The sequence below is a fragment of the Culex pipiens genome, chromosome 3 (genome assembly GCF_016801865.2).
Source record: "Culex pipiens pallens isolate TS chromosome 3, TS_CPP_V2, whole genome shotgun sequence".
Classification (NCBI taxonomy): domain Eukaryota; kingdom Metazoa; phylum Arthropoda; class Insecta; order Diptera; family Culicidae; genus Culex; species Culex pipiens.
In genome coordinates, this window is record NC_068939.1 from 160,121,960 (window position 1) to 160,148,585 (window position 26,626).

A 26,626-nucleotide genomic window follows, 5' to 3' on the forward strand; every position below is an offset into this window, starting at 1 on the left:
ACGAAAGATCCTAACGGTCCGGCCATCGAGAGGCAACTGGCTGACGGTGACGACGAGAAGGCGATGCGCACTTCTTTTCCAGTTCTGGTCCCTCTCTCCTGCTGCTGCTGCTCTGGTCTCTCTCCTGCTGCTCTGGGCTGAGCTTTCCTGCTGCTGCTCTGGTCTCTCTCCTGCTGCTGCTGCTCTGGGCTGAGCTTTCCTGCTGCTGCTGCTGCTGCTGCCGGTCCGACGTCTGAGACGTGAATGATGGAATGGGCTCTGGCGCACGTTCTTATGTATGATTTCGGCCCGCTACTTCCCCTCCTTTTTCGCGACCGACACTCGGTCGCGTTGCTCGGATGATTTTCCCCTCAAAATAGGTACTTGACATTCCCGTCCGTGAGTGGGAAGCGCTCATTTTGCTTGCAAAATCTCTGCATTTTGAAAACATTTTAAAACATTCAATTGTTTCAATAGTTAAACTATTTTGCCAACAATGAAAGTTTTATAGCAAATTGCTGAATAATTTTCGAATCGAATGGAACCAAAATCGTGTCGATTCGATTAGAGGGAAGGAAGATATAAGCGTTTGACGGATGACGCAGTAATCCAGGGCCTTCGGCCCGGGTTTTTTGGAATGACACCCCAGTACCTTCGACAAAGACGTAAGTCTACGTCAATAATTATATTATTAAAACGGGTCAACTTTCATCTCAATTTCAAAACGGTCTCGCGGGCCACAACATTTCAGCAGACGAGCCGTTTGGCCCATTTTTTTTATGAAATTATAGAATTTTCAAGAGGTTAACCTGCTTAACTCATTTAACTAAGTTAACGAAAAAAATAAACATAGGAGGGGGGGATTTTATTTCGTAGGGGTCCATTCTCATACAAATAAAAAATACGCTATTTACTTTAAGATGTGGTTGTTCTACTGTTTTTATTTGAACTTTTCAACTGCAAAATTGGTTTGCACTTGCCTACCATTTTCTTCCGACTAGCCGCGCAAGTCTAAATACACTCGACGTTTGCCATCACGGCTTGATCCGATTGCCTCCAAACGCAAATCTACACTGCTGCTGCTGCTAATCGCACTACAAACTGGTCACAATCTTGTATGTGTGTGTGTGTTTTTTTTTTTTGTTTTGTAATAAATATGATGATTATTTTGCTTGCTGTTTTTTTTTTTCTAAAGTTATACACCTTCAGATCAAACTTATGCTTCCGCAAGACCTGCCGCTAATACTTATTGTGCAAGTAGTGTGTGTTTTTGTTCATTGTCTGACATTGTAGCATAATTGTAGCATGTGTAAAGCATATAAATTGGAGTAATTATTTGGCATTGAAGCAGCCTCCAACAAAGATTCTCTAGGGTTCGCTTTTTCATACCTTGTTTCGCGCTGACTTTTGTCCAAACTCGTGGAATGGCAGTGACCTATTCTAGCCAAGGATTTCAACACATTGCCTTGTGACGCTTTCTTAGTACGTTTCGATTTCGAGGGCAAAATTATGTATTTTGATTACATACAAGAACAAAGGAGAGATTAATTTAATTAAAAGCTTACGACACATTGAACAAAGTACAGCGTTCAAAAATAAAATACATTTACATCAGTCATTGTTTTCACCACTCTGTTTTTTTTCCAATCTCTGGTTTTCAAACGAACATTTACAATTAAAATTTCTACAATTTTCGCTCTTACTCTTCCCAAACCAGGTGAGATTCCATGCTAACACAAGGGTTTAACAGAAAAAAAATTAAAATAATCAAAACAAACTAACACTCGACCGCTTAAGCATTATAGATTGTACTCCTCCAAATGGGTCGCCGACTGGTTCGATTCCGTCTCGATCCACCGCCGTGGAACTCGTTGCTCTGACTAGGGTACTGCTGGCTGTGGCCGCCACCACTTCTGGTCTGCTGGTGCAGCTGCAGCTGGTCCTGGCTGTTGTGGTGGTAGTTCAGTCCCTGCTGCTGCCAGTTTTGCTGTTGCTGGTGGTGTTGCTGGTGCTGCTGCTGTTTGCGTTTGCCCCACCTTAAAAAGAAACAAATATAATTTTAAAAATCAGAAAGTTTAATTTTGAAAACATAAGGAATTACACAAAAAACTTACTTTATCTTCTTTTTTGGAGTGCCATTTGTGCGGGCATCAAAATCGGAGAAGTGAACCGGAATGTTGCCACTGGCTGCTGAAAATAAATTCGGGAATGTTTATTTTGCTTACTTGAAAATAAAGACAAATTACGTCACAAATAATATATCTTAAATCACGTATTTAACAGTCGAAACCTTTTTATTTTTAAAATAGCAGTAACAGATAAATCATAAAAATTAACATGCATTCACCAAAAATCAGTTTTCAATAAATTGTTTTATGATTTTTGCAAAATTTCAAATTTTAAGAATTTGATTGGCCAGTCCCTGACTCGAAATCAGCCATTTCAGTAATTATGATGGTTGGTAATAGAAAACAGTTTAACGTCTGTTTGTCTGTGTTTCAAGTATTTAAAATCAGCAAAACTCTTGAACCATCGATTTAGTTTGTTAAACCTCGTGCAGAATTAAATGCTCAGGTTCGTAACCAATCTGACTAAATCTTTTTTGAGGATCATCTTACTAATTTTTTTTTCTTTTTTGTCTTTTTTGGCTTTTTTGTCTTTTTTGTCTTTTTTGTCTTTTTGTCTTTTTTGTCTTTTTTGTCTTTTTTGTCTTTTTTGTCTTTTTTGTCTTTTTTGTCTTTTTTGTCTTTTTTGTCTTTTTTGTCTTTTTTGTCTTTTTTGTCTTTTTTGTCTTTTTTGTCTTTTAAAAATTAAAAGATTTTTTAATTAACCCAAACATGCTCAAAATTATTCTAAATGCAGGGAAGTGCATTTTAAATTGATTTCAGCTGATTGCACTTAACCTTATTCTGCAAAAAATTTTTTCGAAATTATTTATTTTTCCCGTGTTGAGAAGGTAATTTTGAGCATCTTTTGTTCTACGAATAACTTTATTCCTCTTGTTTTATGTTTTTATTTTTTTTTTTTATTATTTTTATTTGCATTCATCTTGTTTAATTTATCTTTGTTTTTGGTAGTATTTGGCCTATCCTACCACCTCCTATCATATTACATTTTGTTTTTCTAATTTTTTCATCTTTTTACAGTCACTTTATTCCATTTTTTGCTTGTTTTTCACAATTTCTGCTCTAGAATGGCAACATTAACATTTAAATTGTTTAAAAAAAATGCGTAGAGGCATAGTCTGGGACACTAAAAAAATTCCTGCATACTTCTTTTTACCTAAATTATAGGAAATGTTTGCAAAAACACAGCCAAAGTTGAGCCCAAAAAAAAGACATTTTTAAAAACAAAGTCACTTAAAATAAGTCAAACTTTCAACCCTAATATTTTCTTAAATTTTAAGAGTTCTTCTTTCCATTGCATTTTTAAGATCAAAAATTGGTTGAAAAATTGATTTTTGGCGTTTTTTTTTAGATCGAAGCCCGTCTAAATACTAAAATTTTCACAAAATACCGTATTTGTTTTTGAAAGTACTAAATTTTTTTATAATTTGCAATATGGGTATCAAACGATTCAAAATTGTGCATCTATTTTAATTGTTTTAGAGTTTTTTGAATAAAATACTCAAATTTTCACAAAATACCATATTTTTTCAAAAATACTCAATTTTTATAACTCGCAATATGGGTATTAAATGATTCGAAATTTTGCATGTATTTTAACTGTTTTAGAGATTTTTTGAATAAAATACTAAAATTTTCACAAAATACCGTATTTTTTAAGTACTCAAATTTTCATAATTTGTAATATGGGTATCAAACAAAGTGAAATTTAACTGATTTTTCACTGTTATAGTGTTCTTTTAATGAAATACTGATATTTTCACAAAATACCGTAATTTTTTGAAAGTACTAAAATTTTCATAATTTGCAATATGGGTATCAAACGAAGCGAAATTTTACCTGCATTTCCAGCGTTTTAGAGTTTTTTTGCATTGAAAACTCAGATTTTCACAAAATACCGTATTATCTCGAAAATACTCAATTTTTGCTATTCGCAAAATGTGTATTAAATCATTTTTTGTGTATTAAACCATTCAAAATTTTGCCTGCATCACTGTTTTAGAGTTTTTTGAATGAAAAAATAAAATTTTCAAAAAATACCTTGGTTTCTTCAATCTCTTTATGAAAGATAAACTCAGCGGTTTCTTTGGAAATTTATTGGCATTCCAATTTTTTTATCACGCCACAGCTCAAGTCTCATCGTCGTCGCATGCATTCCGTCCACGTCCGTCAGCTTGTCGAACCTAATTCCTCCCCCCTCCACTCACCGATCGCAGGATCTCTGTGATGTTTACGCTTGCCCCCGCCACCTCCACCACCCCCAACGCTTCCTCCTCCGGTGGCCATCCGTCCAACGCCTCCGGCCACCACTCCTCCCGCTACGGCACCCCCAATCCCAACGGCCGGTAGCAACCCTCCAACGTTACCGGCAACCACCTCCACCGGAGGCGCTCCCGGAAGTCCTGCTCCTCCGTGGTGATGCCTCGGCAGGGTACAACTCTTGCCGCGGCAGTTCTTCATGTACTCGAGCGTTTCGTGCAGGACGACCTTTTCCTCCGCGGTGAGGGATGATTCGCGGTTCTGCGTTTCGAAGGGGTCTACAAAAAAGGAAGATTGGTTAGGGAAGAGTACTAAACTCAATTTAGTGGCTCATTACCGATTCTCAGATTGTAGTACGTGACCAGTCCCGTCGTAAACTCGCAGTACAAAAAGTTGTGCGTCTGATTAATCGTCCTCAGGCACGAATAAGTATTGTTATTCGCATTCATGCAGAAACAAAACGGCTTATCGTCCCACAGCGGTGCCGTCCGCCAGTGGTTCGCGTCGTGGCTAAAGCAGTTCATTCGCTCCGACAGGCACTCCTTCTCCAGCTTCGCCTTCCGATGGCGTTTACGCTCTTTCTTGCGCTGTCGTTCCTCCTTCAGCCGGCGACGAGTTTCGCGCGCCAGTTCGCGTTCATCCGTGAGTGGGCTGAAAGAGAGTGACTTCATTAGTGACTTTGACGAGCTGACGAGTGACGAACCCCCGTTTGCTTACCCTTCAACTTCAGGCTCACAGTAGCACTCGGCGGCCGGCGGAAGTAGTGTGGCGTCGTTCTTTGCCACCGGTGGAATCTGGTTCTGGCTGATGGCGCTGAAGATTTCGTTAGCCACCGTGCTGGTTGATGGGATGGAGGTGGTGCTGGTGGTGGTGGTTGGCGAGCTGCCGTCCATTCTGGCTGCAACGTCTTCTTCGGGCGTTTCAGTTGAACTAGGTTCGGGCATCGTTGGGTCTGGAATTAATTAGTGATGATTTTGAAATTTTAAAGCTTATTTTTTTCAATATTTAGACTCATTATTATGTTTAGAATTAATTTAAATGTGTACTCGAAGGTGTCTCCAACTTTGGAATTTATAAATTTAGGATTTTTTAGTTTTTTTACTGTTTTGAAATAACATAGGGGAAATACACCCATTTTAAGCGTATTAACACTGGAACGCCCAACGCATGTCCAACTTACACGGACGCCCAAGCCTCCCAAAAAAGGTGGAACGGTAACTTCAACTCGCTGGTTCTCGGGCATTACTCAACCAATCGGGACGATTCTTGTTTCCAGTGATTTGTAAGAATGTCTAGATGATCCTAAAATTTTGCAGAACTTGATTTGATCAAATCTGTAATTTCTGTGACCGAAAACATCGTTCCACCTTTTTTAAAACGACGGCCTCCGCGGAATTTTTGGCGATTTTTTTTTTACACGTGAAAAAAAAAGTTGGAACGATGTTTTTGATCGCAAAAATTACAGATTTGTACAAATTAAGTTCTGCAAAGTTCTAAAATCATCTAAACATCCTAACAAATCACTGGAAAGAAGAATCAACTTGATTGGTTTAGTTATGCTCGAGAACCATTGAGTTGAAGTTACCGTTCCAACTTTTTTGGAAGTTTTGGATGGAGTGTTCCTTGAAATATAGTAAAACCAAGTACACCAAGAAGTAGAGCAACTTTTTGGGAACATTTCTGTTTATTTTCCTTTTATCCAGCTTTTTAAGCGAAAATGGCGTTCGAATTGTGAACGCCCGAAATGTCAAAATCACGCAGTGGTACCAACATTACGAAAAAAGTGTGCCATGGCATGACAGCCGCATTTTTTTCTAATGTTGGTGCTACTGCGCGATTTTGACATTTCGGACGTTCAACATTCGAACGCCATATTCGCTTAAAAACCTGGATAAGCATATAAAAAAAATATTTCCCAAGTGTATACTAATCTGACGAGAATACACTGGGCCACGCCCATTTTTCTATTTTCAGCCGAGTTCTTTTTTCTTAAGCGCTCTTTTGTGTCTGCCTAGTGCTGCCATTTGTGACGAAATTTTAAGTGAACACTCACGAAAAGTGGCCTTTATAGAAAAAGTTTCCTGACATCACTGGCTCACTCCAACAGGCGCTGCCTTCGCCTCTCGCTCGGTTTTTTTCAGCCTTCGATTGAAATAGGTATAAAGGTCAAAAGACTCTGCGTGTTTTTTTTTTATAGCGCTTGCAAATTAATTACATGTTTCGGGATTATTTTTCAAGTGAGTGACTAACTAATGTGCAAAAGAATAAGTTGCCGGTAGTAGGAAGTTTTTTTTTTGTATGGACAATTGTCCCCGAGGGGGGGGGGATTGAGATTTCCAAAAGTGTCCACGTAGTTTGTGGATGGTCCCTTTCAAGAAATTCAACAATATAAACCAAATTTACTCCAAATTGGAAAGCTTGAATTGAATTTAAGATTTGTAAACACAATTTTTTAAAAACAATTCCGGTAAAAAAAACTATAACTTGATGATTTCATAAAAAATTACTTAGCTATGGGACCATCCACAAACCACGTGGACACTTTTTTGGAAATCTAAACCCCCCCCCCCCCTCGTGGACAATTGTCCATACAAAAATGGAGCGTGGACAATTGCCATTACCCCCCCCCCCCCTAAAGTGTCCACGTGGTTTATAGATGGTCCCTAATTAAAACTATTCAAAATTGGTAACGTTTTTCCGACATTTGAATAATTTTGATGCAAATATTTTACACAGTTTTTGTCCTTCGGCTCTGGCCAGGGCTGAAAAGGGGGAGGGGGGGGGGGGTGCGGCATAGTCCCAACATTTGAATGCAGAAAGTGTTTTAAAATCCATTTTACACTAGTTCAGTTGTTTTTCAATCATGAGTTTTCAAAAAAAAAAAATAAGATTTGACGAAAACAAAAAAAAAATAGCGAAAAAAAAACTTTTTGCGATACTAAACATGGAAAATTTTAAAAATTTAAAAGATGTTTAAATCAACCCAAACATGCTAAAAATAATTTTAAACACAGGGGAATGCATTTTAAATCAATTTCAGCTGATTGCACTTAAATTTCCATTGAACTTTTGAAGTTTTTTGAAAAAAAAAATGTCTGCCCCCTGATTATTCGGGTCAACTTTGAAGGGGGTGGGGGTGGTGATAAAAACTTTAAATAAAATTTGTACCAGCCTTATGATCGGAAAAAATCATGTATCTCAGACATTTGGCAAACTTTTGACAGTAGCATGCCTGTATTTTGATACATTTTGTTTCTTGATTTTTTTGCAAGGAGAAATGGAACTTAAAATATAGTTTTCTTATTTGTTTTTGATTAGGCCAATGTAAATTTATTTCAATGTTTTGTCTAATTTAAGCTTTTACCAAAAAAATTTAAAAAAACAAAATAATTTTTTTCTTAAAGTTTTACAAAATTGAATATTTGAAAAAAAGGTCTTAAATCAATTTGAAATTAAATCAATTGTACGAGTTTCTTTTCAATGAAACTTCCAATTTTCGGCAGTTTTTTTATTTTGCCCCTTTTATTGCTGGGAAATTTTAAAGGAGGCTTGGACAAAAATAGGATTACTTTAGAACAGTGCCTCAATACTTTTAAATTTGGTAGATTTAAATTAAATAGTTTATTTTTAGCTATCGAGCAATTCCAGCTCAAATCAGAAATTTTTCAGATACTTTTGTACCCGACCCATTCCGATTTCAAAGAAAATGTGTAGACATTTTATCCTAGGCCTATACAAGCCATTTTTGTGTATTTCCTCAAAAAATTTGAACGAAAAAAAACGTGACATCACCTTAAAACTTAACTTTTTAACTTGAAACTCAAAAAATCTCGTAAAAGTGGCGTGTATTTTTATTTCAGTGTATTTTTTTTTCAAAAAGTCCGTCCAATTTCCAACAAGTTTGTCTTTGACCACTTTTTGATACGATCCAACGGCTTCGAGATACAGTAATTTTTAAATTACAAAATACAAAAATATTTCAATAACTGACGCTCTTCTTAAATCCGTAGTAACAGTTCAATAGGGCGAATCTGCGTTTGTAAACAAACAGTCTATCCCTTTTGCTCAAGTGACAGTTCACGTAAAGTAAGACGGGGATAGACTGCTTGTTTACAAACGCAGATTCGCCCTATTGAACTGTTACTACATTTAATGGTATTTTCAAATAAATTGGCTCCATATACACAAAAATGGCTTGTATAGGCCTAGGTAACATGTCTACAAAGCTTCACTGAAATCGGAGAGGGTCGGGTACAAAAGTACCAGAAAAATTTCGATTTGAGCTGGAATTACTCTATCTAATTAAAAAAAAATGAGTACTAAAAACAAAACCCAAAAATAGCATTTAAAAAAACATGCAATAATTTAATAGAAGTCTGTTATTGAAAAAAGGCAATTTAAATTACACTTGCAACCGCCTTCAAAAGTTTTCAAATACTTTTTTATGTTCCAGTTTCAGTTAAAATCGCTTGTCTCCTTCACAATGTAAACCTTAGTGTTAATAAGTTAATAACGTAACTAACCTTGATCCAAATCAGTAGCATCCGTGTTGCTGCTACTGGCCACCTCCGCAGCCGCAGACGAACTCTCCACCGGACTATCGTACCCCAACGTGGTAGTGCTCGCAATAGCCCGCAGCACTTCCTCCGTAATGTCCAGCACCGTCTGCTCCGTACTTCCCACAACGATAACCTCTTCCTCACTTTCCACCTCCGCCTCCGTCGGCGCCACCGTACTCGTCGTAGTCGTCGACGTGGTGATCTCTCCCCGATTCCGACTGCGATGCTTCCCCCCTCCGGCCGCCCACTGCCCATTGCTCCGGTGTCTACCGTGACTAGCCGTTCGATTCGCGACCCCCTCCGGCAGCAGCACCTCTCCCTCGGCCGTATCGAAGAGGCTCATGTCGATGAGGGGACCCTCGTCGTCTCCACCACCACCCCGGTACGGTTTCTGGCGCCGTCGGAATCCGTTGTGCTTGGGGCGCTTCGAGCCGATGTGGCTGGTTCGGTTGAGGTGGTCTCGCCGCGGGAGACCGTTGTCAACAAGGAAGGGAATGATTGTGGTGGTCGTTGAAGTGGTTGAGGTTGTTGACGGGGTGGAGCTGGTCATTCGCAGCTCGTAGTCTAGCTCAACGGACGCGCTTTGAGTGTCGTCGTCTTCGTCTTCCTCTTCCTCGCCGTCTTCGGGGTGGAAGGTCGACGGTCGGTGCTCCTTCAGCTGCTTCTTGATGCCCTTCAGGTCGTTCAGTTTGTTCTTCAGCACCTTGATCAGCATGTCGATCTGCGATCGGCTGCGCTTCCAGCTGTTTTCGTCCTCGTAGATTACGTTCGAGCAGTTGACGCGGCCGACGGCCGTCACGAAGCACTTGGTACCTGCTTCTACCTCAACGCCCTCCGATTGGTTCTGCCGTCGCAGCACCGCGCTCTGCTCGACGCTTTGCTCGATCTCCTTCAGCGAACTCTGCAGCTCGTGAATCACGTTCTCGATCTGACCTCCTCCGGAGGAGGAGGTCTCCCGCTTGCTTCTGCTATGACTAGATTCCTCCAACTCTTCCAACTCCACGACGGATCGCGCGATCCGTATCAGCCCGGCCATATCGCGGTCGGCCTCCAGCAGCCGCTCCTCGTACGACGCCGGAACGTCCCTCCGCTGGCGGCGACTCCGGTGGTGACCGCGACCGCCGCCCAGCGCGTGATGTTTGTAGTCCCGTTTGGACTTGATCTTGGTGTAGATCAGCCCGTCCGGCGTGAAGCACGCGCAGTTGCGCTTGTTTTGACTAGAAAGTTTGTTGATCTCCGCCAGGTGGTTCTGCAGCTGCAGGTGGAACTTGCACTTGTGACGCCGCCACCGGCCGTCCTCGCTGACGCAGCGCCACTTCTGGCCTGGGACGCAGTTTTGCTGCATGACCGGGTTCGAGCACTCGTTGTTCAGTCGCTCCATCTTGGACCGGTACGGGGACATGGGCAGGTGGTTGTCCAGCGGGTCGTGATGGGCTGGAGGGATTGAAAGTATTTTTGTAGTCAGTTGAACACCATAGAATTCAGGGTGGCCACTCAGGTCGGGAAATAGGAAAAAGTCGGGAATTCACCAAAATCCGTCAAAATTCGGGAAAAAGCCGGGAATAATGATTTTTTCGTCGAAAAGTCGGGAATTTCAAGCATACTTTTTTGAATATATTATTTTTATATAGTGTACAATTTTCAAATTAAATTCCCTCAATTCTCCTTTTTTAACATACTTTAAATTTAAATTCAAATTATCTCAATTAATTGTTGTATTTGATATAGGTTAAGGTAAGGTAGGTAAAGTTAATGAAAAACTAATATAAAAATAGAGCTTAATGGCCAACTTAGAGTTATGATTAAATTTCATTTTGTCGCAATGGTATTTTTTTTTTTTTTTTTGGGAAATATTTTTAATTGTTTAACTAAATTCATTTAGCAATTTCAAATATTTTTTTCCAAATGTTGCCCTTGAACTTTTTTGGTGAATATGGGTAAATTACCTACTATAGATAATGCTTGATTTTACGTTTTCGGAAAACTTAAATTTGAAAACATGAAGCAAATATTGAAATTGCGAAAAACCTTATCCAAGAAATTTTGAGTTATTGCTAAATTCTTTAAAAATTCGTCTCTACAAACATTTTGCTTAAAATAAGTGGGAGAGCATAAAATCATATCAAACTGAATTTTCATTGAAAAAAAAACAGGTGAATACTGACCACTACATGAATTAACATTGATTAAAAAATTTAATATCAAAAATTTTAAATTTGAAAAGGAAACTTGGCACAAGCATTTTTTTTGAATTCCTTGATATTTTTCTAAATCCTTTTTAAAAATAATAACAGCAATTAAGTTTTAATCATTCTTTGATTTAAAAGTATAACGAAGACGTCTGCCAATTCAAGAAATAACATGGAAGTTATAAGTATTTTTAAACTATCAATTATTTTTCAAAGACTAATTGTTTGTGTTTCTACCAAGGTTGTTAATGATACAGTCAACCCACATATTCGGAACACCCACAAATTCGGAACACTTTTGTGATAATTTGTCAATAGCATGCCAAATGCAGCTTTTCTCTCGACCCTACTATTTTTAGGACCTTTATTTGGACATTTTCTTGCTATTTCACTAGTAAAAGTCGTACTTTTTGAACAAAAAAACTTCATTTCAAGACTATTAAATCCTTAGCAGCAAAACACTGCCTGCAAATTGTCTGTTCCATGATTGTGGGATGTTATTGTGCCTCCCACAATTGTGGAACACCTGAATTTAACAGATATTTTCACAAAAAAAGTTATCAGACCATGGATAAAACATGACTAAGCTTGAGTTTCACTGGTTTCAGTGTGTGAAGTCATTATTTTTTTACAAATATGTACTCCTGGTGAGATCCAAAGTTTGTTTACATCCGTAAGAAAAAAGTGTTCCGAATTTGTGGATTTCAAGGGTCAATGTTTTTCTTCAAAAACTTGATATAAAAGTTAAAATTTGCAGTTGTTCGATACAGCATTCGAAAGATCGCAAGAAAAGCTTTCAAATGAAGGTAAAAGCGAATCACTAAGTTCAATTATCGATTTGCTATGATTTTTTGAGCATTGGCCGATCTGTAAACTGTTCCGAATATGAGGGATGACTGTAACATATATTTAATATATTTTTAAATTGACTAAAACCAACAAAACTATGTAAAATTTTCAAACTTCCTCTTAGTAAATATGGTAAGTTTCAAAGTATAAATACTAAAAAAAATCTAAAAATAGCGATTTTTTTGAAAGTACTCAAATTTTTTAAATTAGCAATATGCGTACCTAAGATTCGAAATTTTCCATGTATTTCAACTGTTGTAAAGCTTTTAGAATGAAATACTTAAATTTTCACAAAAAACAGTATTTTCTCGAAAATATTCAAATATTCATAACTCGCAATATCAAACGATTCGAAATTTTGCATGTATTTTAACTGTTTTAGAGTTTTTTGAACGAAATACTCAAATTTTCATAATATACCGTATATTCTCGAAAATACTCAAATTTTTATAATTCATAATATAGGCATCAAACGATTTGAAATTTTAAATGTATTTTAACTGTTTTAGATATTTTTGAAAAAAAAACTCAAATATTCACAAAATACCGCATTTTCTCGAAAAATACTAAAAAATTTATAATTCGCAATATGGGTACATATCAAACGATCCAAAATTTTCGATGTATTTTTACTGTTTAAGAGTATTTTTAAATTTCGCTTCGCAACATGGTTATCAAATGTTGCGAATTATAAAATTTGAGTATTTTCGAGAAAATACGGTATTTTGTGAAAATTTTAGTATTTCATTCAAAAAACCAGTGAAAATGCATGCAAAATTTCAAATCGTGTGATACCCATATTGCAAATTATAAAAATTTGAGTACTTTCAAAAAAATATGGTATTTTGTGATTTTTTAAGTACACAGAAAAAAAAGTTGAATTTTGGAATGTTGAAAATTTGGTAGGTTGAATATTACCTCTTTTTTGAGTAATATTACATAAAAAAATGTGTAAAAATGTGAACCGGAAGAATATTCATCAAAAACTGATGAAAATTCATCATTTTCTGGGGTAAAATTCATCATTTTTTTAGTCACAAAATCTGTCACCATTTCCTGAATATTACCATCATTTTTTTTTTCTGTGTATTTATACTTTGAAACTTACCATATTATCAAAAAATAATAACCATTACCGTCATCGTTAGACGATAATATTATCGACGATAATTCTATCGATTAATAACCTTGACTTACTACTCTGAGTCATAATAATGAATTTCCATTTTTAAAGTTTTTTGTTATTTGTTGTTCAGTTTCTGTGTTTACATAAATCGCCAACTGTTGGATTTTTTTAAATTAATTTCAATTTGTTTTTCGGTGGTTGATATTGACTTTTCTTATAGAATTTTTTGTTTGAAATTCAGATAAGAAAGTCTGGAAAAAGTCGGGAATTTGAAAATGGGTTTGAGTGGTCACCCTGAATAGAAATAATTTAAATTACCTTCACTAACTCCAAAGTGTTGTGCCTCCTGGTGATCGATGACGTAATCCTCGTGGTCCTGCCTAGCTTCCGCGTGATCTACATCGGAATCTTCTGCGTGGTGATCGTCATCTGGTAAAACAAGAGCAAACTCTACAATTCAATCCCGATCTTCAAAGAACCACCAAACTCACCATCATTCTCCCCATCGTGCTCATCGTCATCCTCGTCGTGCTCGTGCGACCCAAAGTCCATCGCTCCCTCATCCCGCTTCCCCGTGTCCCCTTCCGCCGTCACAAGCGCTTCCTGCGGCAACATCACCGGTTCCACACTGAGCACCGTTGCATTCGCCGCCACCGCCATCGCATTCATCCGGGCACTGTACCGAGCAGCGGCGGCCTTCATCCGCTGTTCCTGCATCTGCTCGGGCGTTTCCCGCCGACCTGAGCTCTCAATCAAGAACGTATCGGGCCACTTGTCGACCGCATTCCGGTGTCGGTTCAGAATCAGTGGCAGAAACGATCGCCCGTCCATGTGCGGTGGCGGAGCCACCCCACCAATGTCCAGGAAGGTCGGCGCCAGATCCACGTTCAGCACGATCTCGTCGACCCTAGAGATAAGACAAAGAAAGTCAAGCATTGCGTACCACTCCCGCAGAACTTCGCCTTTACGAACACACTGGCCGGTTCGATCCCAGGGCCACGAATCAGGAACGGCACGCGCACGTCAAACTCGAACGGGAAGCTCTTGCCCTTGATCAGTCCAAACTGGCCCAGGTGGTAGCCGTGGTCCGACGTGTAGATGATGTACGTGTTGTCCAGCTCGCCGAGCGCCTTCAGCTCCTGGTAGACCCGCTCCACCGCGACGTCCACCGACTGGAGCGTCTGCAGCCGCTTGGTCATCAGCAGGTCGGTAAACTTCCGGTGGATCGGTTCCATCGGTTTGGTGACCCGCAGAATCCACTGCTTGTCCGGGTTGGGCGCGTGGTCGTACGCTGGGGTGCTGGAGGGAGGGGGAAGAGAGAGAGGTAGAGAAGTGTGAACCAATTCACGCTACTATTATTTGCTTATGAATAGCTAATGAGATTGTGGTTTATTGTAAATGGCAATGGGGGTCATAAATCATGTCGAGCAGCGCGCAGTTATTGCGCGAGGGCACGACACAAAGGGAACTCGAGAGAAGGCAGAGCTAAGTTGCTGGATGTGAGACGCAAATAAAGATCTGAACGTTAAAGGAGTTGAACGATTTAGGAATGGAATCCGATTCTGATCTCAAAGTCAACAGAACATTTGCATAGCAGAATTTGAAAAAATATTTTTGACGGTTGTAATGAACTTATCCAACTTTTGTTGCATTGGCTATTAACAACACCGCAAAAAATACATATTACCAGAGGGAATATTAAACTTACATAAGAAAATGTCAATTCGGGTTAACCAAATTAAAAAAAATTTAAGAGTTTTTTAGTCATGACGATTCTTTAGATCATTACCCCCTTTTTCACAGAACAAATTAGAATTTTTTTTTAAATTTTCGGTTGTGTTTTTAACTATTTCCCGCGATTTTCGTAATTAAAAGATGTCACTTTTGGTACCCCAACAAGAATAGGTCATCGCTGAAATTTTAAAGTTATCGCAGATCAGTGAAAAATTTGTTTTTTTTTTCTAGTTTTCGACATTTTTCAGTTTCTGCGCGTGGTCATATCTGGGGAAAGTACGGGTCGAAACCTCCAATTTTTAATATGTTATGTGAAATTTTCCGAGAAATCCTATAAAAATATTTTCAGACATAGGTTTTTTTATCCAGACACGGTCTAAAAGCCATTTCAAGCTTTCATACGAATTTTTCAAATGTTAGGCTTGATTTTTGAGACTTGACACTATTTTTTGAAAGGCCAACTAATCATCTTATATTTGCGCAAAATCGGTTAAAATGGCGCGGGGTTATGATTTTTTGAAAAAGTAGTTTTTGCGAAAATTAACAAAAACTACAATTTCAAAACAAAAAAATATAAAATCATGATGTTTAGTTAAGTACTTCAAAAGTTATGGTAACAAAACGATTTTGGCTAATTTTCAGAAGATTGTAAAAAGGGTGTTTTTTGTATTTATAGAAAGGTGTTTGATAGACCTAACTAAACATCGAAGATCTGACAACCTTACCTAAAACATCGAAGATCTGACAACCTTACACGGAGAAGAAAAGAGTTCCCAAAATCGTGAACAAGCGTTCATGAAAATGGGAACCTCGAACAAAGTGATGTACCATGAAATTTGAGCACTTTGTTAGTGGTTCCCATTTTCATGAAAACTTGTTCACGATTTTGGGAACTCTTTTTTCTCCGTGTATCAAAAGTTATAAGCACTTAAGTACTATTCGACCGATTCTTCGGCTCCTTTTCAAAAAAATTCCAAGTTTTTTTCAGCGTTTTGGCTGTAGTGGCAAAATAAAAGAAGAGACCCCCCAATGTTATTACATATTTAGAAAGATAATTGATTTTCCTACAAAGAAATATCATGCAGAATGAACCGTATAGTACCTGTGCTTCCCCTGAAATAAAAATGTAGCGTGACGGGACAACATCGTAAAACTGGACTTTTAAAAGGCACACCACAAAAATCGCTACAAATTTAAAAACGAGTCTTTTGCTCCTTGAACTGAAAGAATTGCTTGAAATTTGAGTTTTTGCCAGCCATTTCTTTTCGTGACGGGACAACGAAAGGAGCAGATTTATGAAAAAACTCCTCTCCCATTCAATGGCTTGCAGATCATATTTGGTCAATATTTTTGGCTTTTGAGGTAAGAAAACGCATTTAAAGCACATTGCAATTATTGCATCATAATAAACATGATTTTTTTCATATTAAAAATCACATTGAAAATTGAAAAATGTGACATTTTGGTGTAGCTTCGCTAAGAATCGGTCATTTATACACTTTTTGCAGATCTCAGGTATTTCCATGAAAATGATGTCCGGGTCCATCATGTGACACGTCGTTATTTAGATAATTGAAAGACCTTTCAAATGATAACCCTATCAAACGTTATGAACACTTAAGTGTGGTTTATGCACTCATTTGAAGCCGGTTCTCAGACATTTCGATGGGAACGATGTCCGGATCAATCGTGCGACCCATCGTTAGATGCGTAATCACAAGACCTATCCAACGAGTCCAATAGATTTAGGATCGACAACCCTATCGAGTAATGAGCATATATAGTTATATTTAGATATTTTTATTTTACCAAAAAAAAACTGTATTAATGTGAGGAGGGCATCAACCACCTTACGGTGGATTAAGTAACGTTTTTGAAGTTATCTGATCTGCTTATCAACCTCAATCTAAACCATTAGTTAATTAAGAGAACCTAAGTTAGTTTTAGTTTATTAAAGTTAATTGAATTCAAGCAGAACACACAATGTAACATTAAAAAAGACAATGTCTTAAGTTACGATATGGAATAAATAAATAAAATAAAATCAAACATTAAGTGACTATATTTTGAAAATCGCGTATTTAATGATTTTATTTGTAAAGTACTTTTTGATTGCCAATTTGATTTTACAACTAAAATCAAGCAAAAATTTTCGAGTAAGATTTAAATGTTTTCTAGAAACAATTTTTTTTTTCAAAAAATCATGATTCGACGACTAAATTTTGGTGCGTGCTTCTTTACGGCAAGTTTTTGTCCCCTGAAGTATAACAAATCAAAAACAAAAAAACTGCGGATTCGGAGAAATAGCTTTTTTGTAAAAAAAATATATTAAAAAACAATCCGTGCACTTATTTCAAAATACGTACAACTTTGCCGAAGTCATCAAATCGATCAGAAATTCTCCAAAAGATACCAATTTTGTAATATTGCCGTATGGTATGTATGTATGGGTGAACCAATGACACAAAATTGCTTCGTTTGTGGGGTAAAGGCCTCTACAAATTTTAGCCAAATAAAATATCAAAATAAATATATTTCCGATTTTGGTGGAGAATTACTCATGATGCAACATCTGATACAGGAGGTAGTTTTCGCAAAACAATATTTTTGGGAAGACTTCTAGAAATTTTTTAAACAAAATCTAAACCAAATTTGCAATCGAAAATAACTCTACACGTTTTTTAAAAGGGCTCCGATTTCACGTTATAGACATTTTAAGGTGAAATTTGCAATATGGGTAATTCTCCACCAACTCACACGAAATCAGAAAAAGTTGCCCCGACCTTTCTTCGATTTTCGTGAAACTTTGCTCTAAGGGGAAATATTGGTCCCTGAGCACGATTCCGAGGTCCATTTTTCGATATCTCGTGACGGTGGGGTGATACGACCCCTTTCATTTTTCTGGTTTTTTACTAAGACACGTTTTTCAGTGATTTGTAGCTCGCAACCGTGAAGAGATAGAAATTTGGTGTCAAAGGGACTTTTGTGTAAAATTAAACGCCCGATTTGATGGCGTACTCAAAATTCCGAAAAAAACGTATTTTTCATCAAAAAAAGTTAAAAAAATAGTTTTAAAATCGCTGCCATTTCCCGTTACTCAACTGTCAAAAATCGTGAGACATGTCATTTTATGGGAAATTTAATGTACTTTTCGAATCTGAAATAACCCAGAAGGGTAATTTTTTCATTTAGAAAAAAAATTGTCATTTTAAAATTAAGTGTTTTTTCTAACTTTGCAGGGTTACATTTTAGAGTGTAACAATGTTCTACAAAGTTGTAGAACAGACAATTACAAAAAAAAAAATGATACATAGACATAAGGGGTTTGCATGTATTCTTCACGAGTTATCAGAATTTTACAAAAAAGTTTTTTGAAAAAGTTATGATTTTGACCATTTTTGACCAGTTTTTCGAATTTTTAACCCCAAAAACTCAATCGTGTGCTTTTGAAAGTATTTTTTCGGAAAGTTCAGCTAATTTTGCATAAGAAAGACCCCTTGGACGATTGTTTTGGCTTGTGCACTGCTTGTATGTTAGGATTTTTCGAAAATAAAAAAAAAAAACAAACCGGATACACTCACTTATCACAATAATTTTTTTTTTTTTGAAAAAAAATCTGATTCTCGCAATGCACGAGTCACAACAATCGTCCAAGGGGTCATCATCATGCAAAATTAGCTGAACTTTCCGAAAAAAATATTTTCAATAGCACACGATTGAGTTTTTGGGGTTAAAAATTCGAAAAACTGGTCAAAAATGGTCAAAATCTTAACTTTTTCAAAAACCTTTTTTGTAAATTTCTGATAACTCGTGAAGAATACATGCAAACCCCTTATGTCTATGTATCATTTTTTTTTATAATTGTCTGTTCTACAACTTTGTAGAACATTGTTACACTCTAAAATGTTACCCTGCAAAGTTGGAAAAAACACGTTATTTTAAAATGAAAAAAATTGTTCTAAATGAAAAAATGACCCTTCTGGGTTATTTCAGATTCGAAAAGTACATTAAATTTCCCATAAAATGACATATCTCACGATTTTTGACAGTTGAGTAACGGGAAATGGCAGCGATTTTAAAACTATTTTTTAACTTTTTTTGATGAAAAATACGTTTTTTCGGAATTTTGAGTGCGCCATCAAATCGGGCGTCTAATTTTACACAAAAGTTCCTTTGACAAAAAATTTCTATCTCTTCACGGTTGCGAGCTACAAATCACTGAAAAAAGTGTCTTAGTAAAAAAAACCAGAAAAATGAAAGGGGTCGTACTGCCCCACCGTCACGAAATATCGAAAAATGGACTTCGGATTCGTAATCAGGAACCAAAATAACCCCTTAGAGCAAAGTTTTACGCAATTCGAAGAGGGGTCGGGGCAACTGCTGTGTGAGTTGGCGGAGGATTACCCATATATCAATTATTCATGAAGGAAACCACGATCTTCAGAATCAAGTTGTATTTTTACATTTTCATCGAATAAGGTAAGCTGTCGAGTATAGATTATTCATTCAAAAATATTGTTGATGTCAAGGCAGATATTTACACTTTTGCTTTGAACAAAGTTCATTTTTATTGTTTAATTCTACCTGAATAATCAATTACAATTTGTACCCCATCGATGATATCTCTATCCGTTCCGTTTTTTTTTCAGCCTCCACAAATGAGACCGCCATAGATTATGCTGTGATGGTCATAATGGCAAACTGGGTCGATCAGGCCGCTCCCATCCGGGGGGCCCGATCGTTGTTGCAGCGGTATTCATCACACACAAAAAATCCATAGACCGAACTCTACATGAGATAAAACCGGGCGCCATCCACCACCGGACGCGAACAGCAAAGTTTAATTCAAAATCGATGATATACTGAGGAGGGGGATTCCAAGAGGGTTTCCGGAGGTGATTAATTCCAATCTGCGCAGCGAATATCTCTCCCACCAGGAGGATACAATTTATTATGCATTTTGTTTCAAAAGTGCCAAAATTGGATGCAGGTCGTTGGAGCGTCGTTCATTTCTGGACCGCGCTAGAGCGATTCCTGGTAGTGTAATCTAGCCGACACTTCTAAATTTTACCCTTCCTGCACAGAAAAAAAAATCGTGGTAATATTACATCTGGGAAGGGGTACATCTTTTATGTCAGAAAAAATGTGTAATTTTACCTCTGGAAATGTGTAATTTTACCACTTTTCTGGTGTAATGTCACTTTTTCAGTCTAAAATGAGGTAAAATTACATCATAAAAGAGGTAATATTCAACCTTCCAAAATTACAGCTTCCAAATTTACATTATTTTTTTCTGTGTGGAAGATACAACAGCCGAGGCCACAGAGTTTGGAGTGTGGAGAGGTTTCAAATGCTATGAATACATTAGGCAAACATCGGTCCCAAGTGAGATGTCCTGATTGAACTCTCAACTCCCCTTTTCGACCTGGCTGTAAGCAAGAGAGCATGCAATTGAAATTAAACCAACACGTGGGTCATGAACGGAACGGAAGTCCCTTTCCCCGCCGACGCCGATGCCAGAAGGGCAGCCGTTACTAATTAGTTTATTCAAAATTAATCACTCCACCTCTGCTGACTGTGTACACATTGACTGGGGGGTTGGGATCATTTTGATGGAGGTGGAGGAGGGGTGCAAAACTTGTGAATGGTACAGGCTGGCAAAGAGCGAAACTGGACAGATGTGGGACAGGGCAGGGCAATTTACACGTGCCACCGGTTTTGTGGAACGATTTCGGTAAACGGAAAGTCTAAGATGATTCAAAATGAGTTGATAATTTATTGAAACATTTCTTTGAAAAAAATGCGCAATTTGAATTTTGAAATTGATAACCAATATAACTCTTTAAAATAATGGCATCGTTAGTTGCACGCCCACTGAAGATCTTGCCATTTTGAGGTTATGATTGGAACCACCATTTCTGTATGTCCACTATTTTTCCTTATATTCATAATGTGTAAAAATCGTCAAAAACCCTACGGTCATCAGGGGTGACATTGGTTCTGGGGGGTGAGATTGGGTCATACCCATATTGCATATTTTGAAAATTTAAGTATTTTCGAAAAATACGGTATTTCGTGAAAATTTTTGGAATATTAAAAAAAACTCTGATAAACTGAAAAAAGCATACAAAGTTTAGCTTCGTTCGATACCCATATTGCAATTTATTGAAAATTTGAGTATTTTCGAAAATTGCGGTAATTTGTGATTTTTTTTGTATTTTCAAAAAAAAAACTCTAATAAGCTGAAAAAGCATACATAATTTAGCTTCGTTTGATACCCAAATTTTGAAAAAAAATCAAATTATTTCGAAAAAAATGGTAATTTGTGAAAATTTTAGTATTTTCAAAACAAAACTCTGATAAATTGACAAAGCATACAAAATTTCGCTTCATTTGATACCCATATTGCAAATTACGAAAAAAATCAAATTATTTCGAAAAATACGATAAATTGTGAATTTTTTTGTATTTCAAAAAACCCTCTGATAAAGTGAAAAAAGCATACAACATTTCGCTTCGTTTTTCCCATATTGAATTTTTAGGAATTTTGAGTATTTTCGAAAAAATACGTTAATTTGTGAAAAAAATGTATTTAAAAAAATACCTAATAAAGTGAAAAGCATGCAAAATTTCGCTTCGTTTGATATCCTTTATTGCAAATTATGAAAAAAAATCAAATTATTTCGAAAAATACGGTAATTTGTGAAATTTTTAGTATTAAAAACAAACCCTCTAATAAAGTGAAAAAAGTATACAAAATTTCGCTTCGTTTGATACCCATTTTGCATATTTTGAAATTTTGAGTATTGTCGAAAAAATAGGGTAATTTGTGAAAATTTTGGTATTTAGAAAAAAATCCCTAATAAAGTGAAAAGCATGCACAATTTCGCTTTCTTGTGATACCCATATTGAAAATTATGAAAATTTGAGTAATTTCGGAAAAATACGGTATTTTGTGAACAATTTTGAGCACATATTTTAACTTAGAAACTTAATACATTTTCAAAAAAAATATTAATAGTGAAAGCATTGAAAATTTAACATGATATGGTTGAATTAATCATTTTAGATAGATTTTAAAAATAAGTTATCGTCCATTATCAACGATAAGATTATCGCCGATAGAATTATCGAAATAACGATAGATTATCGTTATTGTCCCGACGATAACGATGACCATTATCGTTATCGTCAGACGATTATTTTATCCACGATAATTTTATCGATTAACAACCTTGGAATAACACAATTTATAAATTATTAAATTAATTGCTTTAGAATGTTTAAATCGTTTTTCACAAGGGTTATTTTTTCTTTCTTTAAAAAAAAATCGCAAATTGCGTTATTCATTTTTTTTTAACAACAGCTATTTGAATTAAATTATTTAGTTATTCGAAAACTGATGTTTAAGCCAAAAATTACCCAAAATGATTTAGAAGTTTTAACAAAAGTTCTTCAAAAATGTTATGCTATAGCCATCTTGAAGAGCTCTTGAAGAACTCCTATACGTTTTTTCTACTTGGGTAATTAAGAGACAGTTTTTGAAGATTTTGGTCGGTTTGTTCTATATAGGTCGTATCGAGGTTTCTCGATTTGGATGAAAATTTCCGCGTTTGTTTGTTCATACATTAATTGAACTTATGCTCGTACCCTCACTATAATCCTGCAGTATTAACGTTTTGGCTAATTGCAGTTTTTCCCATAATTTTTACGATTTTTCTTAAACAAACTTTCAAAAAAGTTTTGAGGCCAGAAAGCCGGCAATTTTTGAGCTGCCATATTTGACATATTCGAAATCCACGGGAAATTCCACGTAAGTTTGAAGTGTTCGAATGGCATTTTTTTGCGCATATGATTTTTGGTAACGAATTCTAAAGAAGAGAGGACCCTTAAAAATATTGAAAATAATGAATAAATTTGCCTCTGTTATGGATTATGATTTGAATTATATTTTTAGAACTCTACATATTAAAATTATTTAAATTATTCAAATAACCGGAATTAATCGGTATGCGGTATAAAAATGGTGAAAATAATAGATCGGAATTCGGCATAAAAATAAAGGTATTCTTCAAATCCAATGTCTTTCCGTGCAGCCACCAGCGCCAGCATTCCCGGCTGATGGTCACGGTTCACCGCAGGCAATCGCGCTCGCTGGCCGGGATATAATTAATTAATTAGCCGGAACCAGACCGGACGTCAACGGAAATTGTTTCTTCGTTGCAAATCAAATGGCAGGCGAGGTCGAAAATGGGATGAATCCCGACTGCCCTCTCGATTTAACCTCTCACGTGCGCGACGTGTCGAACTGTATTAGAATGTCCTCTGCCCTGTCTGTTTAACTTTTAGGGGTTTGATTTAGATCCCCGGAGTACACAGTTTGTGACGAGTCCAATTTCGATGGACATTTCGCTGGGGATGTGCCACAATAAACCAGCATCGGAATCAGCAAATATATTTTATTCAAACAGGCTGAAATTGAAATCAAACTTATGTGTATACATTATTCAGCCAGGATTGCCATTCAGTGATTGGACAGTGACTAGGACAGCGCGGTGTTATCGAGTACCCACATGAAGTTTAAAATAGTTTACAGTTTCGTTTCGCGACAATGAATTCGTAATGACTGTGAGTTGCTTGATATAAAAAATTTTAACTGACCCACATCTCATCTGTTTGTGATTTGATTTGGAACGAATTTATTTTTCTTTGTGAAATTTTCAATATTTGCTTCCGCCGCGGGGTTCAAGCAACGACTTCTGGATATAGATTGTGAGTGTAGAGCGCTGTCTTTAGAACAGTGATTTAGAAACTTGTGATAATCTAAACTCTAAACTAAACCCTTAAAATAACACTGCGTTTGACAAAATTGATGCCTTTTCGATAAACTTGAGTTAAGAAAACAAATTCTTAAATCATTGATCATTTTTAGGTTAAGTGAATTTTCACGATTTCGCGGACAGCGTGAAATTCGTGATGTTTGAAGATTTCCGTGAAATCCCGTGAAAATTACCAATTTACTCAAATCAATTGTTTTAAATAACAACATAATAAATATTTCATCCATAAAGACTTTTTATGGACAATTCTTCAAATGGTAAACATTTGAAGAATTGTTTTTTGAACGAATTGTTAGCAAAACATAAATTATTATAAAATTGTGACAATATTTAATGAGAAGTGAATGCTACGAATACTTAAATCATGTTAACAAAAATCACTCTAAGTAAAAAAACATTTTCTCACAAGGAAGATTACATCAATCATTTGATTTTAGTTATTCTCATACCATAAAGTTTTATTTTTTACAAATGTTGGCTTTTTCAACAAAAACTTGCTAAAATTGACTGAACAAGTATATTTCGTTTTTTTTAATTGCACAGATTTTTTTTAAATTGAATTGATTTATTTTCAAGAAATTTCTGATTTTTCTTAGTCTTGTTTAATTTTCACGATACTTGATTATTTGGGTGGATGGTGACCATTTTTTTCCAGTGTAGTCCGTATCCATACCTACAACTTTGCCGAAGACACCAAATCGATCAAAAAAATCCTTCAAAAGATACAGATTTTTGAATTTTCATACATCATTTTTGTATGGACAGCTGCCAAATTTGCATGGAAAATTATATGGACAAACTAATGATGCAAAATTTCTTCTTTGGGCATACCGAAGGCACCAAAAAAGTTTCAGCCGGATTAAAAAATACAAAAATTAAAATTGAAGAAACATCTTCGGGTCGCTACCCTGTTCGCGGCAACATCGACTGTTTTGATGCTCCGCGAAAATCTTTCGTTTTACGGTGACAGTGCGTTGAATTAACCGCGAGTTCTTTCCCCGCACGATGGGTAGGAACACCCGCGGCCGTGGCAACTCGAGTGCACCTCGTGGACGTGGCCGGGCCAGTTCCTGCAGCAGCATCGGGAAGACCTCCTCGTCCGGCTCCAAACGATCAACTAACCTGCTGAAGCTGCCATCCAACTTCGTACCTGCCCGTAGCCCCATACGAACGCGTGGATCGGTGGCTCTCGGTAAACCGGATCAACCTGGAACTAGTGGATTGTGCACCAACAAGCCGGGAACTTCCTCGACGGTTCCAACCTCAAATGGATTCGCTGTGTTGTCTGATGACAACAATGAAGACGACGACGACGACGTCAGTGGTGGCGATGGTGTTACTACTACACCGTCGCAGGCTAAGGGCACCTCCACCGCGGGGGAGCAAAAGGGTAAAAAATCGAATAAAAAAATGCCACCGATTACAGTGCCTGGTCGCCCGGCTGTTGTAATCGAGGAAGCATTAGCGGAAACATTGGACGACTGTGAATACGTCATGCGTATTAATAAGTCGTCTGTAAACATCATCACAAGCGATCGTCCGCGTTTCGAAAAAGTGCTGAAAACGCTGAAAGAGGCGAATATTCAGTACTATACGCATGATTCGCCGGAAAACCTTCCGGTCAAGGTAGTACTTTCTGGGTTCCCGATCCAATTCCGCCCAAGGAGTTCGTGGATGTAATTCTTGCGAAAAAAATATTTATCCTCGCGAAGCTAAAGTGCTTTCGCATAAAGTTACAGTGACCGGAGACCAGATTCTCTGGCTGCTGTACTTCGAACGTGGTTCAATCAAGATACAGGATCTGCGCAAAGTCAAGTCGCTGGAAGGTTTCGTGGTTAGCTGGAGATACTTCAGCAAGCGGCCTTCCGATGCTGCCCAATGTCACCGATGCCAACGTTTTGGACACGGTTCCCGGAACTGCACTTTGGCGCCGAAGTGTGTCAAGTGCAGCGCAGCCCACCTCACGGCTGCATGCACGCTGCCCAAGAAAGCATCCCTGGGAAAGGACAACCAAGCCGAGCAGAACAAGCGGAACGTGAAGTGTGCTAACTGTGAGGGTAACCACACGGCCAATTACCGCGGGTGCACCGCTAGGAAGACCTACCTCGAGGCGCTGGAGAAGAGGAAAAAGCCAGCACCACATTCCTCAAGGACTTCGACAGGTCAACCCTCGACCGAAAACCGTCAAACAAATCCTCCTGGATTTGGGCGTACTTACGCCAACGTGGCGGCTAGCGGTAATGGTCCAACCCCGGACAGCAACAGTGATGGTGATTTATTCACCCTCACCGAATTCCTCTCCCTTGCGAGGGACATGTATACGCGACTCAACACTTGCCGAAACAAGCTGGAGCAGTTCTTCGCGCTGCAAGAGCTGATGGGGAAGTACCTATGCCCTGCATAGGTGCAAGCTAACACACCGTGTTAAAGTTTAAGCCTTCAGTAACGAACTGATCAATTTCCCTGTGATATAAACTTAAGCTTTCCTATCCTTCTTCTTTTTCCCTACCAATTGTAGCAGTTGTTTTGTACAGTTTTTTCTGCTCTCGCTTAATCGATTTAAATTTGCTGTATTTATTTCATCCAATGATTGTATTTGAATTAATTTGTAGTTGTAAGTATTTCCAAAACTCTGCATTTGTCATTAGTTAAGCAAATTGTATTATGATTAGTACAACAAATAAACATGAATTGAATTGAAAAAATTGAAGAAAAAAGACCAATTTCGTAGAGAATTGCTCAAATGTTAAAAGACAAAATAGATGAAAACTTTTTTGGAAATTATGAACAGTTATTTTTGTGTCACGTTCAAATTTAGAAAAGATTTTTTTAGTTTTTTAAAGAATAATTTATACTGAAGTTTAAAAAGTATTTTCTGAGATCATAAAATTTTCAGAGTTATTTTAACATTTTTCATGTTCCGCGAAATTTCCGTAAAGTATTGTTTTTTTTGAGTTACGGTCCC

At 37.3% G+C, this 26,626-nt stretch overlaps 1 protein-coding gene across 2 annotated transcripts in view; it reads right to left on the reverse strand.

Annotated features, from left to right (window-relative positions):
• Window positions 1-888: 888 nt before the first annotated feature.
• The window catches only part of LOC120413658 (extracellular sulfatase SULF-1 homolog), a 91,995-nt gene continuing 66,257 nt past the window's right edge, over window positions 889-26,626 (reverse strand). The window contains exons 5-13 of one of the 2 annotated variants that reach the window (XM_039574577.2): window positions 14,060-14,386; window positions 13,579-13,994; window positions 13,406-13,516; window positions 8,888-10,357; window positions 5,082-5,316; window positions 4,702-5,015; window positions 4,313-4,642; window positions 2,094-2,169; window positions 889-2,015 (exon numbers count right to left, since the gene is read on the reverse strand). In XM_039574577.2, coding sequence (XP_039430511.1) covers window positions 1,772-2,015; window positions 2,094-2,169; window positions 4,313-4,642; window positions 4,702-5,015; window positions 5,082-5,316; window positions 8,888-10,357; window positions 13,406-13,516; window positions 13,579-13,994; window positions 14,060-14,386 — 3,523 coding nt within the window. In that variant the 3' untranslated portion in view covers window positions 889-1,771. The remainder of the gene's footprint in view (window positions 2,016-2,093; window positions 2,170-4,312; window positions 4,643-4,701; window positions 5,016-5,081; window positions 5,317-8,887; window positions 10,358-13,405; window positions 13,517-13,578; window positions 13,995-14,059; window positions 14,387-26,626) is intronic. The other variant, XM_052709610.1, reaches the window with a different exon arrangement.